The sequence below is a fragment of the Arvicola amphibius genome, chromosome 11 (assembly GCF_903992535.2).
Source record: "Arvicola amphibius chromosome 11, mArvAmp1.2, whole genome shotgun sequence".
NCBI lineage: Eukaryota > Metazoa > Chordata > Mammalia > Rodentia > Cricetidae > Arvicola > Arvicola amphibius.
The window spans coordinates 41,249,711-41,265,871 of record NC_052057.2 but is presented as its reverse complement, the minus strand read 5'-3'; the positions used below and the strand labels follow the sequence as shown (position 1 = coordinate 41,265,871).

The 16,161-nt window shown below is 43.8% G+C and overlaps 1 protein-coding gene across 2 annotated transcripts; it reads right to left on the bottom strand.

Moving 5' to 3' along the window:
- Positions 1 to 79: 79 nt before the first annotated feature.
- Actl6a (actin like 6A) lies at positions 80 to 15,672 on the bottom strand. Of its 2 annotated transcripts, none has more exons than XM_038346956.2 (14): positions 15,471 to 15,672; positions 12,407 to 12,483; positions 12,076 to 12,250; positions 11,384 to 11,484; positions 10,630 to 10,727; positions 8,142 to 8,236; positions 7,796 to 7,902; positions 7,607 to 7,696; positions 6,416 to 6,477; positions 6,104 to 6,218; positions 5,831 to 5,911; positions 4,292 to 4,387; positions 1,787 to 1,873; positions 80 to 518 (listed from the first exon to the last, which is right to left on the bottom strand). In XM_038346956.2, the coding sequence occupies exons 1-14, from the start codon at positions 15,493 to 15,495 to the stop codon at positions 438 to 440; spliced, it is 1,290 nt and encodes a 429-aa protein (XP_038202884.1). In that variant the 5' UTR covers positions 15,496 to 15,672; the 3' UTR covers positions 80 to 437. The 2 variants fall into 2 exon arrangements, with proteins under 2 accessions (XP_038202884.1, XP_038202885.1); XM_038346957.2 differs by lacking the exon at positions 15,471 to 15,672 and adding an exon at positions 15,011 to 15,359.
- Between the last annotated feature and the right edge of the window lie 489 nt (positions 15,673 to 16,161).

Here is a 16,161-nt window from a genome sequence, read left to right as displayed (position 1 = left end):
CTGCTTCCTACCATCAAACAGTGGGAAAGCAGCACTGACAATAGCAAGGCACAACAGAGACGAGAATCCCAAACCCTTCTAGGACGGGTGGTGATTTTTATTTAGTTCTGTAAGCCTAAGGTAAAAAGCATAGGCAGTGACTTTTACTAGTCAATAAAAAGTAACTCCACCAACCCACAGGAGAGCTGGAAAGTACTGAAAGCAAAATATTTAGAGAAAATAGACATTCATACAAAATTATAAAATGCCTGTAATAAGAATAAGTGCATTTCAAGGAAAGCACAAACTCATTTTAATTTATAGAGCCAGTTAAAGCCTTAAAAAATTTAAGTGGACATTGAAATATGCAAACATGTATAAACATTCTACAAAAGATGGTCGTCTTCCTGAGTGTACTAAAGCTACAGACATGAGGTGCGGCAGGCAGGGTGGAGCCCTCAGGGGCATTTTCGTTCCACACACTGCTTCCCTCCTTCTTCATACTCCTGTTTGGAAATCCACATCTGCTGAAAGGTGCCCTGTAAGAAGGAAAGAAACATTCCATTGTGCTCACCTTTTATTAGAAGGTAGTGCTTTTTTTTTTTTTTTTTTTTTTTTTTTTGTTTTTCGAGACAGGGTTTCTCTGTGGCTTTGGAGCCTATCCTGGAACTAGCTCTTGTAGACCAGGCTGGTCTCGAACTCACAGAGATCCGCCTGCCTCTGCCTCCCGAGTGCTGGGATTAAAGGCGTGCGCCACCACCGCCCGGCTAAGGTAGTGCTTTTTACACATAAAATCTTTAACAACTGCTGAACTATTAAAATCCCTCTGCCAAAATACTACTGTCCCCTATTCCTTCTACCTTCCTCTAAGACAGGCCAGGGACTGTTTAGAAATTGGAAAAGTGGCCAGCAGACACGACAAAGCGCCCTAAGGCAGTAATGAATCCTGTCATTAGGCCCATGTCAGTCATCTCGGCTCTTAGGAGGAAGAAGGGAATGCTCTAGTCTAGCCTCCTGACTCACAGTGGCCTCCCGTCAAGACCCAACAGTCACCTCCCTGGCCCACAGAGCCAGCTCTTGACAATCTCATCAGGAGTCGGGTAACAACCAAATTTCCAAAAGGAATGGCTTACAACTAAATGCACTACACCTAGGCAGGTGCCAAAAGAGGTATTACAAGCAGAGGCTCAGCTGCCCTCCCTGAGCAGGGAGAGTCCGTGTAGACTGGCAAATGTCTACTCATAAGGTGTCAAGTGTGATGGTGCACACCTGCAGTCCAGCACTCTGGAGGCTGAGGAAGAAGAGTGCAGGTTGGAGGCCAGCCTGAAGGGTGGACATCGTTATTACACATAAATGTATTTAAACAGATAGTCCTACCAGGTCCTCCGCTCGTCTTTCAGTTTTTAAATGTAAAGATCAATGAGGCACTGAAATCATTCTCACTATTTTATTAAATTTAGCATTTAATAGTATATTTAAATCGAATCATTTTGTAAAGAAATTTCTGCTTATATATGGCTCAATATTATCATAAATAAACCATTACCAGAAAAATCACAGTGCTGTTCTAGGAAAAAATGGGAGTCATGGAAGGTTACTAATAGTGCCAAACAGATTTTTATCAGTACAGAATAAATATTAAAATAAGTATTCTTGAGCCCTGACAAAAAGAACCAGACATAATAAAGAATTATTCAGATAAAGAGACAGCATGTTTTCAGATGATAAAACTCTTCATAAACTGCTGCACATCAATCAGTCCCACTCTCACAGCTCCCCTCTCTTATAAGGCAGCTTGTCTACTCACCAAAGATGCCAAAATGGAGCCTCCAATCCATGAACTAAACCTCCGTTCCACCGTCGTGTTGTTTGCAATCAGTTTCAACCGCATGCTCTACAACAGAGGAAGCACTGGGATATTAGGACAGCCATGACGACAGCCTGGGGCTTGGGTGCTGAGAAACCTCCATGGCCACGCTGGCACCAACACTTAATCCCAGCACTTGGGACACACTGACAGGCAGATCTCTGAGTTTCAGGCCAGTCTGGTCAACAGCCAGGGCTAGCTAGCATCCACATGGCACAGCCACCAACAGCCCTCCCTCCCTCCTCTCACATATATACACATACACACAAAAAGGGAAAACCAGTAATTTTACATGGTATCAGGTAGCTAAGCTAATAGTTGACACAGGTCCTTAGGCTACTTCACAGGAAAGGTCTTAATGAATACAAGGTGAGAAAATGAACTGCGTAACTCAGAACTGAGCAAATACAGGTATGCGGCACCTTGCCAGGTAGGAAAAACTGGAATGAACTGATGTCCATAACCTGTCTGAATGCCCTCAGCATGTCACTCCCGTGACTTTTCACTTCCGCAGCAATGAAGGAAGAGATTAGGTAGAGCCTGGAGTCCTTCCCTTGAACAGCTCCACTAAAAACGTCGTATGATGTCCTTTAAGCACTGGCACTGTTACTTTGTCATCTCATTTAGAGACGTAAAGGCAGAATTTGTGTGTATGTAACTCCTTGTTAAACACAACAAACTGACGAGGCAATAAAAACAAAAACTTCATACACATACACACGCGCACTTCAAAAGATACCATACCAGGTGTTTACACACTCAGTCTCCCACCCACCCCGAGCGCCTGTATCTCAACTCTCCCCATCATTGCCTGTCTTCCAAATCAGTACTTCCTCCCAGCAGGGTGGCTCAAAGCTGCAACCCCAGCATTCAGGCTGATGGGGGGCAGAATGCTGAGTTAAGCAAGCATGCTCTTCAATAGGACAATGCTTGCCCCATCTCAAAAAACTAGTAACTTAGTGCTTCTGTTTTGAATGCAGTATAGCCATTACTCAGTTGCTGTTCTGAACGCGGTATAGCCATAACTCAGTGCTTCTGTTTTGAACATGGTACAGCCATGCCTCTGCCTCCCAGTGGCTATACCACCAAGCCTGGTTCAATCTGTATTTATCTCACTTCCTATAATAAGGGACTTTTCCCTCCTCCCTAGAAATCTGCCTCTGGGGATAAGTTCCATACCAGACACGCGCCATACACAACATATATGTGCAGTATTTTCAGTGAAATAACTGTGTGGTGGAGTAGAGCATAGGACCACCTACCTGTACCTGTGTTGGTACAGGTGTCTGTTCCAGAATCAAACTTTTTCTGACATTTTCATTGATTCTAATACTTCCTAAAGGCCAAAAGTGTCTAAATTACTCTTAAAAAAGAAAAAATAACCCTCATTTTATTACTTTAATTTTGTGTATGCCTGTGTGAGGTTCACATGAGTGCAGTTGCCTGAAGGGGTCAGAGGGTACTGGATGCCCTGGAACTGGAGTTACAGGAGGTGTGAGCTTCTTCTCTATGTCGGTTCTGGGAACTCAGCTCCTCTACAAAGAGTTTATGCAGGTGAGGCTGAACCATACCTGCAGTCCCTAAATTACTCTTTGGGAGACCTTGGACCATTCATGGCTATAGTTATATTTGTGGGTGTTCTATGAAGTCCAATGGTCAGAACAACTACTGCTTGTTCCCCTAGACCAATGGTTCTCAACCTCGCCAAGACCCCTTTGGGGTCAAATGTCCCTTTTACAGGGATCACATATCAGACAGCCTTCATATCAAATATTTATATTACAATTCACAGCAGTAGCGGGATTACAGTGACGAAGTAGAAACAAAAATAATTTTATGGTTGGGGGTCAACACAACATGAGGAACTGTATTAGGGTCACATCATTAGGAAGGTTGAGAACCACTGCCCTACAGCATCATCCCCAACAATGCAGTATGCTGAAGGCAGATGTCAGCCATGGCAGTGCATCAACACAAAGAACACTAACTAAACATACAGTACATGGAAAACATGAGCAGCCAAAGCCAGACAATTTCTAAAGACACACTGAATACCCTTTAAGCATATTATACCTGGTATTATTAATGTGCTGTGAACAACCTCTCCTCTGAAAATGACCACCATGTGCCCTGTGAGTGTATGGAATGCAAGTTCATGTGTGCACATCTGTATGTGGATGTGTGTGTGTAAATAAGGTGGAGAGATAGAAAATAACTAATTTGACCTGTGGTCTCCAGACATACATACAGAGTGAATACTCCCACACATGTGCACACAGCACACACAAACATTAAACAGATTCAAGTACTAGAAGAGGAACCAATGTAGGACATTTTGGTTATAATAGCTATTTCTCATACTGTAAAGGCCCACAATTATCTATTAAATTCCACTCAGTGAGAATGGACACAACTAAATAACACAAACAACAGAAAAGCACTTACTGGGGGAGTTTTCTGAGAAAGCTCTCTATTTAGCCTGTCGGTGAAACTCTGTATTAGCGTGTTTCCTCCTGCTACAATCACACTGCCGTAGAGACCCTAGAAGAGAAGCAATCATTTCCAAATGTTTCTAACAACCCTATAGTACTATTTGTTGCTGAGAGTTGGACCCAGCTACTAACCTCGTTTTCCCATTTATTTGTGTGTGTGGAAATTAGAGGACACTTGTGGGAAGTGGTTTTTCTTCCGGCCAGTGGGTTCTGGTGGTCAGATTCAGGTCACCAGGCTTTGATGGCAGGCACCTTTACACACTGACCCATCTTGCCAGCCCATCTTACCCTCATCTTTGGCCATCTGGAAGTCATGGTAGGATACTCTGCTCTTTCTCTTTGTAACATGGATGTTACAACTGTTTTAGAACACAGGCTGAGCCTCCCAAGTAAAACAACTTCATATTCATAGGGATATATTTACTCTAAATTTGCATGTATTTATCAAAACATAAATGTCAGCCTTCTCTTTTAACTGGCCATTTTCTTAGTTTTAGAACCTATTCAAAGCATCTAAATCATCTAAATTTTGAAACAGAAAATGCAAAAGTTGGGCCCCATCTGCTAACTTTAAGTAAACAGAAAACAACCCAGTCCCATTCTTGCAAATGTATTTAATTCCCTGCCCTGAAGTGACCTTTTTAAAAAAAAAAAAAAAAAAAAAAAAAAAATTCAAAACTTGGAGGAGAAAAACAGCTCAGTGGCTTACAGGTGCTTCTGTGCACATTTGGACACCTGAGTTTGACTTCTGGGACCCATGTGACAGTCACAAAACTGACCCACCACATATAACACACAAAAAGTAATTGTTTGAAATTCTGTACTAAGACCCCCACTGTCCTAGAAGGGGCAGAGGTTGCTAGGTCACTTGAAAGAAATTGTCGTTACGGGCACTCAAGGTCGTCTGTGAAAATGCTGTGTGTGCACTCACATCTGCTCACACCACACTTTAGACAGGACGTGGGTTGTAGAGTAAGGAGATTATTAAATAAATCTATAGCTTAATAAATTCTAACTAATCTAAATTAATATAGTATATAATCAAGTCAATATAGTATATCAGCAGTTTAACACCTGACAGAGCAGAACAAATACAAAAATCATCTAATACAATCCATGTAAAAGCCACATACTTTAAACCACACCTTTCTGAATAATACAAGCATATGTCAAGAAAAATCACCAATTTATATGGACTTGGATTTACGACATTTTAGGAAATCTGGAGCAGCAATGTCCAAAGAAACTCTGTGAGGACGGAATTGTTTTAGGAATATACCCTGTCCAGGACGGCAGCCCCAAACCGTGTTCACAAAAAGGTGAGTGTGATTCAGGAGCTGAGCTGAGTGTCAGCAGCACTGGGCACTGCTGGTCCCACAAGCCTTCCCAGTGCCCATCGCGTTACACATGGTTATCATCCAACTCAAAGCTGCAGACCTCACCTGGGGCATTTCACTGCCATGAGAGACAGGAACAGGAGCCTGGCACTTACCGGTCTGATGTCAATGTCACACATTCCAACACTTGTAGTAACGACATGACTGACTCCCAGCATTGTGTTCCCAGATAGTCCCTGGAACAGGAGTGCAAGTATTCACATGGAAAATCCCCACTGTCAAATTTAGTCTAATGTAGGCTAGAATCCTGAAAGTTCTCCACAGAGGAAAAGCTGCATCTTTTATGAAAGAGTCACAAGTATGTATCTATTTATATGAATTTAGGAAAGTCAGACAAAATTGATATTTTTGAGAAACTGGCTTCACACCTTTACATTGGAAGGGTCAAATAATCCTTCAGGAATTTTTAGCCGTTCTGCACCAAAATCACAGTTGTAACCGTTGGGGAATTCGTAGTGGACAGTTGGCATCTGCGCAGCCACTCTGCAAACAACAAACAGCATTTCACAGAAAGCAAAACAACGCTGTTCAAATGATAAACCACCTATAAGGAGTTACCAATCTGTGCAAAGTCAGAGCAAACACCTAAGAGCAGAGTATCAGAATGTACTTTATGTCTTTTGGCTAAACCCACAAAAGCCCTTATTTCTGAAGGACAGTCAGTCCCACAGAAAACATACTGTTCATCGTAGGTGGAGTCCGACACTTGAAGAACTGAAGCTTGAAAATCCTGGATGACGCACTGTGGACAGAAGGTAAGAAACGAGGCTGAAATCTGCAATGCCACCTGCTCTCTATGTGAGTCTGCTCAATGACAGCAGACCAGCTTTATTCGGGTGAGTCATCTAAAGAGTGAAACTCTACCAAAGACAGCATCAACAGTTACCTGGGATTTACAATTTATAGCACAAATTTAATTCATTTTTATAGTTGTAACTACACAACTGAAATACATTTCAATTACAATTTTTATTTAGGGAATAATGAGGAGATTAGAACCTGCATCACTGCCCCACCAAACTAAACCAGCTTCAGACCACCATTCTTTTCCTTAAAAATTCCTTGACTTTTTAAAAGCAAGATTCTCCCCTGCACATGTGACCTGCAAAAATACAGAAATCCTGATGACTGCTGTGAGATGCACATAGCCTACAGGCTGGTATGGGGAAACCGTGTCTGACGTCAGCACACCATCCTGAGGACACAATCTAACACATACAACTTTGGGTGTAACATGCTCGCAGAATGTACTTAGTCAATTATGTCTTTCATACCTTTTGCTAGAAATTAGTATGTACCTATGGAATGGCAAAGGTACTAACCTCTCACCCACATAGGTCCACACATTCAGACACTGTTTCAGTAAAAAGTCTCACTGGCTCATTGTTGAAGCAGTGAGATATACTTCTGCATGTCTGATTAATGCTGGAGAAGAAATCATACCTAAAATAAACTAAGTTCTACGCAAACTAAAAGCATATTTTCCCCTTTTTTTTTCTATTTGGTTTTTTGAAACAAGGTTTTTCTGTGTAGTACTGGCTGTTTTGGAACTCACTCTATAGGCAAGGCTGGCCTTGAACTCACAGACATTTGCCTGCCTCTGCCTTCTGAGTGCTAGGATTAAAGGCATGTGCCACCATTACCTTGCTAAAAGCATCTTAACAACAAAAACAGTATAAAACAGTGTGCTTGCTTCTACCCTAAAACCAAAAACCTCTTCCACACCTTCAAGCTGCTAAGCAGTAGTCTGTAGGGACTGCTTCGAAAATATGGAAAATGCTTCCCAGCCCAAGCTATTTATGTTTTCAGATATTAAAAACATATAGTTTAGAATCAGCACTTTATTTATAAAGACAATACGGGTTACTTACATTGCACATGTAATTGTGCCAAGACCTTGTAACCTGGGGCAACTTCTCTTTTCTTTTCCAGTTTGCTGGAGAACCTTCCCGAACAGCCTCCTGAGAACACCAAGAGCACACGCTAATTAAGAGACTTCATTCACAACAGTAGCGGAAGTGGAAGGCAGATCTCATTAAGAAACTTCACATGCTGCTTACTTTTGATGCAATCATATATGGAGGAATAAGTTCTATATTCATCTCCTGGAAGAGTTCTCTGCACTGCATGGTAATGAAGTCGCCAGCAAGAGGGGATTTCACAATGCCTGAGAACCAAATCAAATAAGGTTGACGATGCCAAAAGTATGAATTCCTACTGTGAATATATTTACATATGAATAGGTTTCTTTTAGTAGAATTTACCAAACTATCCTTTCAAAGAATAGTCATGCATTCATTTAAAATATTTCCTGGGAATGAATGGGCTCCAACAGAATTCCTAGCCTGTCTTCATTATCTGTGTCCTCACAGGGAAAGTCATCTCGTGCATTCATTAAGTAGTTACCTTGTTGAAGGACATAGCCGTCATGGACTGGAATTGCCGTGGTGTGGGTGGCTCCACTGTCCAAAATCAGCCCAGTAGAACGACCATTAGCAAATCTAGTTTAAAGCATTAAGGAAAATAAAGCATCAAGGCTCCAAGGATAGTGATGACTGTAAAAGGCTGGCTCTTGTAATGTAAGTCAGTTCTTTAAGCACACATTATCACACACATTGTCCAGGGGGAAAAACTGGTGTCAGTAACTATCGTATCTTGAAAGCAAACTTCCACAGGCAGGACTCCTGGAGTGGTTTCTATGCAGAACCCTTTTTAACTTGGCTGGTTAAAATGAGCATATTGAAAACCTCTACAACTGATCAAAAGGCTTCCAATAAATTGAGATATTTTTAACAAAATTCACACAAACTTGACAAGAACAGCAAAGGCTGTGACACCTTGGGTGGAGAGTGCTGAAGAAGCACCGCAAAGATCCGGAAGCTGACGGCCACCCGGCTTCTACCCCAGCTGGCCCAACAAGCAATTCCAGATAGATGGTAAAACAGATGGTAAAAAGGACAGATTCCATTTCCCTAGACTGCACGCTACAGAACCATACACAGGTTTCTAAGTGGGGCCCTTTCACTGGCTCCTCAACTACTTACTGAACATCTATTATGTCCTCCTGAGTCTGGTGCCTAATAACATTTCAGAGGAGGTAAATGTTAGACAATGGGTGGGAAAAGGGAGGGGCCCAGGCTGCCACTAACATTCCTTAAAGGCAGAAGATACACAAAACTAACACCGAGCCATCTCTGCCGTGAACGGTATATCTTGTTAAGTAAAGCAGAGGTCAGTTTATCTGCAAAAAGAAAAGCTCGGGATGGGGATGTGATGTGGGATTCCCTTCTGTATGCTGTGAATACCATTGGTTAATAAAGAAACTGCTTTGAGCCTATAGCAGAGCAGGGCAGAACAGAGCTAGGCGGGGAAACTAAACTGAATGCTGGGAGAAGGAAGGCAGAGTCAGGGAGAAGCCATGTAGTCCTGCCAGAGACAGACTCCGAAATTTTATCATGTAAGCCACAGCCTCATGGTGATACACAGATTACTGGAGATGGGTTAATTTAAGATATGAGTTAGTCAGAAATACACTTATGCTATTGGCCAAACAGTATTGCAAATAATATAGTTTCTGTGTGGTTATTTTGGGGCTGAGCAGCCAGCAACTAACTAGCGGCCTCCTACAACAGGGATGTCCTGGAAGGATAAAGAAGAGTCCACCCAGCCAATCCTGGGGCTCCAATAGTAACCTAGGGAGGATGTAGATGGAGTAGGAACAAGAAGGAAATACAAGATGGAAGAGAACATGGCGAGTGCAGAACTACAGAAGTTCAGCAGTCTCATGGCAGAGAAGAGAAGGAACACACACCATCATAACTCAACAAAGAATGATTTCAGAGAGTCCAGAAGGGCACAACAGCCTACAGAAACTGCACTCTGCTGCTACACACCAGACAAAGGACTACTATCTAGAACACATACCTAACTCAAAACACTAGACCAAAGACAAACAACCTAATCAATAATGGCCTAATAAAATGAATACAAAGCTCTTGAAGATGGATTACCAACAGCCAATAAACATGACAAAATGCTCAACACCCTTAAAGCTACCACAAAAATACAAATTAAAACCACAATGAGATTTTATTTCACCCTAATCAAAATGGTTACCAGCAAAAGAACAGACAACAGAGGCCAACGAGGATGTGGGAAAGGAGAATTGATTGCTAGTGGTAATGTAAATTAGTCCAGCCACATTTATGAAAATCAGTAAAGAGGGTCCTCAAAAAATTAAAAAGTTACTTAGTATCTATTTAAACCTACTGGGTCTATGCCAAAAGAACTAAGTCAACATAGAGAGAAACCTGCATGCCCGCGCTTATCACAGAACTACTTGCAACAGCCAGGTCATAAAGTCAGACTAGGTGTCCATCAACATGAAGAAAATGTGGTCTACACACACTCGAGCTTTGTTTAGCAGTAAGGAATGAAATAATCCTGCCTGCTTGAAAACTGAAGATCAAATTACGAGAGACAAGACAAGCAGATACTGCATGTACAATGTTAATTTTCAAGTCTAAGATTTCTTACAGATACATTAAAAACACATGCATTTGAGCACGTACATACACACACATGTGCATGAATACACTCTCTCTACACGTACGCACGCACTCTCTCTCTCACACACACACACCCCCCCGGAAGGCAGAGTGGAAGAGGAAAGAAGGGACACTTTTAGAGCAGGCAGGGGAGTCTAAGGAGCCAGGGCAGGTAAAAATGGTTCAGGTACATGATATTTTTGAAGGAAATTGTGTGCAATGTACAATGACCATATACCAAGGACAGGGAAAAAAGTTTAAAATACTCAGAGGTAAGAAGCTAGAAAGGAGGAAAACACTTCCTCACTAGAGTCTTGCAGACAGAGAAATCCCACACGGAAGGATACGCCGTCAAAACCGCAGTCTTGCAGAGGAAGAACGCAGGGATGCCGTAGTGCTCGAACATCAGCTCTGTCAGCTTCTCCCTCTTCGCCCTGGTGTTCCACTGCGGGAGGGAGGGACCCGGTTATTCACTGTGCAGTCATTACAGCATGGACCACTCCATGCCATACTGGCAAGAAACAATGTTAAAAACTGCCTTTTTTAATAAATCATAAACTAAACTCTATTATTAAATAGGTAAAACTGTCAGTTGCTATGAGTTCTAGAAATAAAGACTTTTCAAATCACAGGAAAATCAAGATTCTGAAAACAAAAGTATTATGAGATATTAAATCTGGTAACCAAAATCCTAAATATGAATTTTAAAACACCCAATCATCCCTCTTGTAACTAGTATTCACAAACAAAGCCAATTATTTCATTTCCTGAAATGTTTCAATCATAATAAAAATTAAGCTTTCCCCAAATCCCCAAATTCAAAATGTGAATTTCGTTGACTCTTTAAAAGCAGGACCAGCAAGATGGCTCAGCAGGCTTCAGCCACCAAGCCTGATAACCCTCGTTAGATCCCTGAGTCCACATGGTGGAGAGAACTATGCCTTCAGGTTGTCTGACTTTGACATGTGTGCTGGCACATGAGCACCTACACATGTGTAAATACACGCATGATAAATTAACGAATTCATTTTTAAAAAGAAAGAAAAAGAAAATCTTCAAGTGAGTGGGAAGTAAAAGAAGAAAAAGGACAGCGGGTCTCACCGGTGCTTCCGACATGAGAACAGGATGCAGGCTGGCTTCAGATTTGACATGCATCTTATAAGTATGATCCAGAATGGCCTGGAAACTATCCCATTCTTCAACTAGAACAGAAACGTCACAGTCTGAAAGCTTAGCTGGTGATGAGTGAATGAGCTTCTTCTAAGACGGAGAGCCTGTTTCTGTGACGTATAAATCAATCCTGAATACAGAATCTACTTTACAGAAGAGGCCGCTACCATTTCCTACATAGAAAATCTCTTTTTGGTTCTTCCAGGTGTGCCTCCGATCTGCCCCAAATATAAATGGGGTGCTTAATAGACATTTAACAATTCTTGCTCCAGGCCAAGCGGGTGATCAGAAGAGAAAGAGGACAAGGAAAAGCAGCTGGTCACGACTCAGGAGGCTACCTCCTTTGTAAGAACCAGCATGAACTCTGCCTCCTCTCTAATGCCATTGTTTCCTGACCACACCTACACAGCTCTTACCCCGATACAGATACAGTACACAGTTTTCTGTGCATACACCAAACTCTCCTGACCAAGCTTAAGGAAAAGAACACTTCTTACACACCTTTGTATTCCCTGTACCCAAAATATTTCTTTGTGGAATTAAAACAAACAACACCTGATACCCATCAGTTACTGTTTTATATCTAAAAGGACCGTGAACACTATTTACAATCAAACTCATACCCATGCCATTCTTGAGCGGTGAGATGGCTTCCATGTTCTCCCTGGGCACGCGGAGGGCGTTGGTGTCTATATAGTAGGTGGGGCCACCCTGCTTGCCTTTGTCTCCATCTATTTCCATCATGGTGCTTCCGTCATCTCTCTCCAACACCACACCAATGGCCGTGGGGAAATCAACCTGCAGAGTTAAACACGGCATGAAGAACCACCTGCTTTCATGGCGGTTGGTGGGGTTCCTAGTGTCTACTGTCACTTTTGCTTTGAGTTTCTGCTTGAATTTAATTTTGCACAGACGATTCTTGCCTATCTAAGTAATTCTTATCACTGTTCTTACCTTGGGGCAGTCCTCGCCAGCATAGCCAGCCCTCACTGTATATGATCCAATGTCGAAAACAAGGGCGCCAACTTCATCTGAAGAGATTAAAAGAGAATTGCTGAAGAGACTAAAAGACATTACACATACCTTTAATCTCACTGAGGGAGGCAGAAGTAGAAGAAGACAGATCTCTGAGTTCCAGGCCACCTAGAGTGTCTACAGAACTAGTTCCAGGCAGTCAGGGCTACACAGAGAAACTCTGTCTCAACAGAGCAAACAAAAGGAAAGACAGAGAGAGAGAAAATTACCTCTTCTAACTTCTAAGTGTCCTATGAAAGTTAAGGACATAGTTTATGTATATAAAATGAGAATATTTAAAACTCTGCAAAAATTCATTACATTCATATATCATTAGCTAAAACCTAGTTTTTGCTGTTGCTTTGAAACAGGGTCTCTCTATGACATCCTAGTTGTCCTGTAACTCACCAAGATCCACCTGTCTCTGACTCCCAAGTGCTGGGATTAAAGCCATGTGCTACCATGTCTGGCTTGAACCTAGTTTTAAATTACCGCCAAGATTTATTTTATTAATTAAAATATGGCAAGTAATGCACTGTTTATCAGTAGAGGTTTAACCAGGAAAGACACGGTACATGGACAACAGGTAGTAAGTTCCCTTACTAAAGTGACTGTTTATAAACCTCTAAAGTCACAGCATAAAAGGACAAACAGAAGGGACAGCCCATTGCCCTGGTAATCGTTAGAACTGGGGGAACAAGAGGGAACTGTTACCAGAACCTAAGAGAGAAGACTGTGGGGAGAGCAACTGGGGCTGTGACACTGCAGAGCTATGGCTGCCTGCTCAGACCCCAACCTCCAGGGAGACAAGAACCCAGCATCTGAACTGAACACTTTTAACTTGGGTGGGGGAGCACCAGCTTTTAATAATTACACTAGAACGAAGGCACAGGCAAGAAGTACGGTTACCCTACCATCACCAAATCAAAGCTAAAACCAGAGGCTGAGACAGCCCACGGAGGTCATTTATACAGGCACAGGAAAGGTACAAACGGCAACAATGACAACAAACCAAATGCACACACACAAGCACACTAACTGCCTAGTAAATCAGAGGACCATTTAATCAATTATAAGAAATTATGTTTCAGGTAATCAAGAAACTCAGCAAAACATGAAACTGAAGAAAAGCATGGAGAATCAGAACTTAAAGTTCTGATACTGGCCAAATAAAAAACATTAAATGAAGGTCTCACTGAAGTTACACATTCTAGATATTAGGAGATAGTTTAATGCTGAGTAAAAAAGCTGGCAAACTTTTTCATTCAAATTCAGAGAAAAAGCTCCATTTACATTTTCCAAGTGCTTCACCACAAACAGCAGGCATCCTAGAATAAGGTTTTTCAGTGCTCAAAGGTTCATTTCCCCAACATTGAAAACGCTAATCCTATTTACCGTCATTCAATTGCAAAGGCCTTAGGAGAAGCTCTTCCAAAACGCTGGTAGCTAAAGCCATAAACCACAACAGCCACTATGTGCAGTTTAGTGCTAGCTACAAAGAGGCACCCAAAGACAAACCCCACAGCTATTTAGACCTCCAGTTTAGAGCAACTCATAATTTACAAGGAAACACACATGCAATTGTTTCAATGAAAACTGTCTCCTATCAGCTCTGATATTTGAACATCTGGTCCCCAGTTGATGGTGCTATTAGGGGAGATTTAGAAGGTGTGGGTCTTGATGTAGCAAGTAGTCACTGGGGACAGGCTTTGAATTTTAAAGTCCAGTCATCCCCGGTTAGCCAGTTTGCTTTCTCCGTTTTGTGCCTGAGTTTGAGTATGTGAGCTCACACATTTCGGCTCCTACCACCATGCCTGCCGTGTCTCCCTGCCATAACAGACTCTTCTCCCACTGGACTCATAAGCTGAAGCAATTTCTTCCTTCTAGAAATTGCCCTGGTCATGGGGCTTGGTAACTTTGTTTAACCACAGTAACAGAAAAGTGACCAATAGACTGGGTAGTTTAATAACTTCTCTGCCTCAATTTCCCAATTTGTAAAATGTACTTAATATTTCCTATCTCATAGGATTCTATAATGAGTAAATGTCTTCAATGTTTTAACATATAAAAGTGCTTATAATAGTTCTGACAAACAAGAAGCACAATAAATATTAGCTAACTGTAATTATTACTGCCACACTTCTAGGCAGGGAAAAGACATAAACAGCTACGGTTCACTCATACAAATCCTACACACCAGTTAAAACGAGTGGACACTGAACTACTGACTCAATACAGACAAATCTGTAGTGTGGGTGCCGATACTACTGAGTGTATGTTATCGGCACACAGCAGAGAAAGAAACGGCCTTTTCCTCATCCCAGAAACTATTTGCTCCCAACCTAAAAGGAAGTCTTTTAATTTTTGGCTTGTTGTTTAACTTTCCCAATACTTTCTTCATTAGCGCGAGGAACAGCAGCCCCATCTCCTGTCAGCATCGACGCAGAGAAGCGTCCTTAATCAGTTACACGTGGGAGCCCTGACTTCGTCATCGCCGGTCTAGAAAAGGCTCCTGCCCAGCTGGAGGGGAACGGCAGCGTGTACCTCGGCGCTCCGATCATCTAGGCACGGGACACACCAGCAGCGAGGTCTAGTCTGTAGCAGCTGCTCCAGGATCGGGAGCAGCAGCCGCAACACCAGGTACGACTCGCACCCAGTGCCCAACCCGAGGGCCAGGAAGCTTCGCGAGCTGCCGGGGACGAACGCGCGGCGGAACCGGTACGGCGAGGGACCCTGCGTGCCCGGTGACTGCCATCAGAGACCGCCGGTCCCGCAGCCCCGGGTGCAAGAAGCGACAAGACCCTCCCTCGAGGCCGTCTCCGGGAGCCCACTGCGCGCGAGCTCCGGGTCCGAAGGGACGGGGAGGCCGTGGCCCGTACGGGGACCGGAAGAACCGGCAGAAGACCGGAAGGGCCCGCCGGGGACCGGAGGGAAACGGAAGCGTCCAGAGACCGGGCCGGTCGTTCCGGCCCGCAACCCCTGAGGCGCCGCCGCGCTCACTCACCTCCGCCGTATACGCCACCGCTCATGGCTGCTGTTGGGCGGGGACTGGCCAAAGACTACCGGGGGAAGATAGCAGCGACCGCGACCCCACTCCCTGCGAACGCTGACCCCGCAAGCCTGCAACTTCCAACGCCGCCCCCTCCGGCAACAAAGCAGCGGCCGCACGCCCGCTGCACAGCCACTCTTGCTGGTTTCTCGTATCAGCCAATGACAAGGGGCCCGGCTTAGCCTCTAGCCAATCAGAGTGCGGCTCTGCTGCATCCTCGCGCGGTTTTGCCTTTTTAGCCAATGAAAGGCAGCTGTGGGGGCGGGGAGAGGTAGAAGCGACGGAAGAAGGGAAGGAGCAGGGGTGCAGGCAGGAGGGGGCGGAGCTGTGCGGGCGGGTAAAGTGGGCGGAGCCCCGCGAGCGGGCGGCAGAATGGGCGGAGCTTCCACAAGCGGATGGAAGAGTGGGTGGGGCTGCTTCTCGGGAGGGTGGGAACTGTTCCGCGCGCGCACGGAGTGAGTGAGTGGGCGGGCGATGGGAGGAGCTTTGTGGGGAGCGGGCGGGGCTTCGAGGGGGATTAATAAGGTACTGGGAGTTGCAGAGTCAGGTTGGGTCCGCACCGGCGCTAGACCTGGAGAGTGGCTGGCCCTGTAAGCCAATGGGAACTGTGGCAGAGAAAGGCCGGTGTCTGCAAGGAGTCTGGAGA

What these genes read in the sequence shown, in the direction of transcription:
- Actl6a (XM_038346956.2), bottom strand. Translation starts at nt 15,495, where the DNA reads ATGAGCGGTGGCGTATACGGCGGAG. An exon ending in CTGGCGAGGACTGCCCCAAG is followed by an intron (nt 12,251 to 12,406) that starts GTAAGAACAGTG and finishes TTAACTCTGCAG; the next exon opens with GTTGATTTCCCCACGGCCAT. An exon ending in TTGACCCTTCCAATGTAAAG is followed by an intron (nt 5,912 to 6,103) that starts GTGTGAAGCCAG and finishes CTCCTGTTCCAG; the next exon opens with GGACTATCTGGGAACACAAT.